The sequence below is a fragment of the Episyrphus balteatus genome, chromosome 2, assembly GCF_945859705.1.
Source record: "Episyrphus balteatus chromosome 2, idEpiBalt1.1, whole genome shotgun sequence".
Taxonomy (NCBI): Eukaryota; Metazoa; Arthropoda; class Insecta; order Diptera; family Syrphidae; genus Episyrphus; species Episyrphus balteatus.
Window position 1 is genome coordinate 101,143,933 of NC_079135.1, and position 3,763 is coordinate 101,147,695.

The following is a 3,763-nucleotide window of genomic DNA, read 5'->3' on the forward strand; positions in this document are numbered from 1 at the left end:
AGTTTATTGGATACCTACAAACATTGAAATAAGGTTAAGCCTGTGGAGTAGGGTGGATTGATTTAATTTTTGATTTTATTCTAGATTTCAGGCATTGATAGAAAGTTTTTCCCATCAGGAACGAACAAACAAGAAACACTTTACGTTTCAATTTTTTTTAAAGCGACTAATCTTAACAAAGGTATTGTAGATTAGAAATCAAGAATTGCTAAATTTTCGATTTCCATACTTTTCTTAACATCTTATCTAGAACATCTTTTTAAAGACAAGTATTACTTATCTATGTTGATATTTCACACTCATTTATAATGTGAATTAAAGAAAAATTATGTAACTTTATTTTCACCATTTAATTTACGTTAAAAAAAGTGTTTTTCTTTAATCAAATTTGGGACACTATTCAATGAAATTATTCAAACAATTTAATTAGGTTTATTTACAGTTTTCATTTATGGCGGGGACAACTTTGTACCAATGACCGAATTACAAAATAAAAATAAAATCGATCCATCGTACTGTAAAATCTTTTCAAATAGAACACTTCGTTTGTATTCTCTATCATCTGGTCATGTGATATTAGTTTCTCACATTTGAATATTCCCACGAATATATAAATTGATATAAAGTACATTTAGGCCGCAATTAAAAATCAATTATAATGCCCCCAATCAAGTGAATCGCATTGTATGTATGTAGATAAGAATGCTGCATAGAAATAAGATCAGATGAAGCAATTAAACTTTAGCTAGAGATAAGAATTTCAAAGATAAAATGAAAAAAAAAACTTTTCTTCCAACACGTAATAGGTAGTAGTAAGTTTATTATTTATTGCATTGCCAAATTCAAATATTTGTTTTTTTTTTATAATTTTATTTATGCTACCCATCAAATTTTAACTTTCTTTTAAAAGGTCTTTCTTACTTTACATAAACACACCAATACATTTATATTTATTATTATTTAAATTTAGACTAATATAATTTTATGTTAGGTTATATAAATTTTAAGTCTTTCACTTTTCAATTACACCTTTTTTTTATATCAAATATTCAGCATTTGTCACGAATCCTATCGGAATTACAAAAACCTTGGTTTTTTCTAAAACTCAGTAGCTACCTACTCATTTTTATTTTTAATGCAAAACACAAACAAATTACACAAGTAAATTAGGTATTTATTTTGTTTGCAAATAAAATAAACAAAAATTAGTTACTGAGTTGTAGAAAAAACGGGGCTATAATTAAGTTCTAATCCTGTAAAACCGTTATATAATCTATTCGTAATGCAAATTCAAATAAGATTTTGTATTATAAATATACTTATAAATATTTTTAGGATCGTAACTTAGTTTGAATTGTGATTGAATTCGTGAAAGGGTTGAATATCTTTTGTTTAATAATTTTAACATCTATAAAATATGTTGTAGGTATTATATAAAAGAAAGAAAAACTTAGTGACTAACTGACTTAAATTCGGTTAACCAAAAATGAAATTTATTTTGTATATTCAACAAATTTACAATTTTTTGTATGTGACGTGTTGTGTAGATGTAATGTCTTTTAAAGTGATCTTTGCTTTGTAGAATTTATAATACAAGGTATGGCAATGGCAGTTCGCAAATCTTAACTGCTCAGAAGTTCTAGGAGAAAATGTCGATACCCCTTAAACAAAATACTTTACACATCATTTGAAAATAGCTGCGTTCATTTGGGAACATTTATCTACTGCTTAGTACTAAAAATTACTTTAAACTACTTTTGCTCTATTGGAAAAGTAGTTCAAAGCAGCTTGAAGTACTAAGCAGCAGATAAATATTTTTCAAAGGAACGCAGCTAATATCCTTGTAAATTTACTGACTGCTTTATGGTCCTAAAAGAATAGAAACCATTGAATCAAGAATCATAATGTCCATAGACTGAGTGCTCTAAGCATCATTCAGAGCTCCTAGTTCCTAGGGTGATAATCCGACATTGTCATACCTTGCAGAATTCAAAGAACTAAATAATATATAAAAAGGTGTTTCAAGTTTTAACATAAACTTACTTTACTAAAAAGCAACTATTGTGTTGTTGTCGTGTAAGAACATGTACACAAATAATTTGATTATTTTTTTTAAAGCGATGAATATATATATATTTTTTTTGTAATTATAAGACCCAGGCTCAACGTCAAAGCAGTTAATTGTGAAGCCCGTGAAGCCCCTAGGGAATGCATATGGATCCAACAATATTTTATTATATATCATTTTAAAAAAGCAAAACAAAAAATATGACTCTTATGAAGACAATGAGAAGAATGAGTATATTGCTGCATATTAAATCTTTGTGAAAAGTATTTTTCTGCTTAGCTAAAACTACAACATGCATTCGTCTTCTTGGCCGTCTTATAAAATGCTTTGCTTTGGTATGAGAGATTCTCCGATTTAATAACCATGTCATCTAGCTTTTCCCCCCTCTCCAGCACAGCTTCAATTGTATTTTTAAGAATGATTTTGGTTTCATCGAGATCATTTTGCATTTTAGTCATTGCATCGGCTTCTTTGGGATCTTGATATTTTGCCAAATATTGAGGCAGTGTTGGGAAATCAAAGTGGGCATCTGGTTCGCCACCAGATTGATATTGTTCGGCCGGAATGCGTGCAGCGAATTCATCGAGAACCTTAGTAATTAGGGTATGCGCCACTCGTTGTGGATATTCATGATCGGCAATTAAGACACCACCCAGGTTATCAGCTCGAACATAAACATGACACATGTAAGCATCTTGTTTGACCGATTGTCGAGTGGCTGGTTGAGTTCTTTCGACAATCGTTTTAGATGCAAATCTTTATGCGATACAAAAAAAAAGAAAAAGATTCAATCGATAAGTTTGTAAATTAGTCATCTCTTAAGCTAAGCCCTCATTCTTACCCCATAAATTCTTGTACAGCGCCTCTTTGGAAGAATGAAAATGATTGCAAATCGTAGGCGGCCTTTAAGAGACGACCCTCAGTGGGTCCTTTGTAAAAAACACTTATTGAATATAGTTTTACCATCTTGTTTTATTTTATTATAAGCAATCTGTTTTAAATCGTATCGTCGTCGTCGTTCTTTGGGCACTTGTAGCTTATAGTAAAATTTTTTTTTTTTGTTTAAAAAATTTTTATAAGGTGGGAAGATTTACAAATTTCGTTTTTATTTATATGTATTTCTTATAAGTGTAGTATTTAATTTATTGTCTAATAAAAAAGACTTTTTTAAGTTATTTGTGTTATTTTGATAAAAATATGTTTAAAATTTTCTGCACGCAGAGTTAAAAGTTTTCTTTCATCTCACACAAAAAAAAATTATTTCTATTTGGCAAACTGGGTGGCAAAATGTCAGTTGTCAAAAAAAAAAAAAAAAAAAACAAAGGGATTTTTTTTGACAGATAATGTGGGGGCATTGTTGGATACAGGTGTTTTTTTAAGGAAATTTGCTTGAGATAAATGGAAGATCTTAAGGCAGTCATTACACTATAATAGAATAAAAATGAGAATGGGCACGTTCAGGAAATATTAGGGACTAAATATTTAAGCAACGTCATTTTCTGAACCGAAATTTGCGTTAATTGACTAAATTAGTTTGGATATGATGTTATTGTCAAATTTCGAAATTTAATTAAGACCGCATGGGACAAACACCGAATTTAACTTTACTTTAATAAATAAATATTATTTATTATAACCGATAATGCACTTTTAATTCGTTTTTCACACAAATAAATTCAATTTTGCTAACGAAAT

At 29.2% G+C, this 3,763-nt stretch overlaps 1 protein-coding gene across 1 annotated transcript; it reads right to left on the minus strand.

The window, feature by feature from the left end:
* Nucleotides 1-785: 785 nt before the first annotated feature.
* LOC129912295 (synaptobrevin homolog YKT6) lies at nt 786-3,333 on the minus strand. The gene is made up of 2 exons (XM_055990501.1): nt 2,910-3,333; nt 786-2,824 (listed from the first exon to the last, which is right to left on the minus strand). Exons 1-2 carry the CDS (start codon nt 3,032-3,034, stop codon nt 2,344-2,346), a joined length of 606 nt encoding a protein of 201 aa, XP_055846476.1. The 5' UTR covers nt 3,035-3,333; the 3' UTR covers nt 786-2,343.
* Nucleotides 3,334-3,763: the final 430 nt, after the last annotated feature.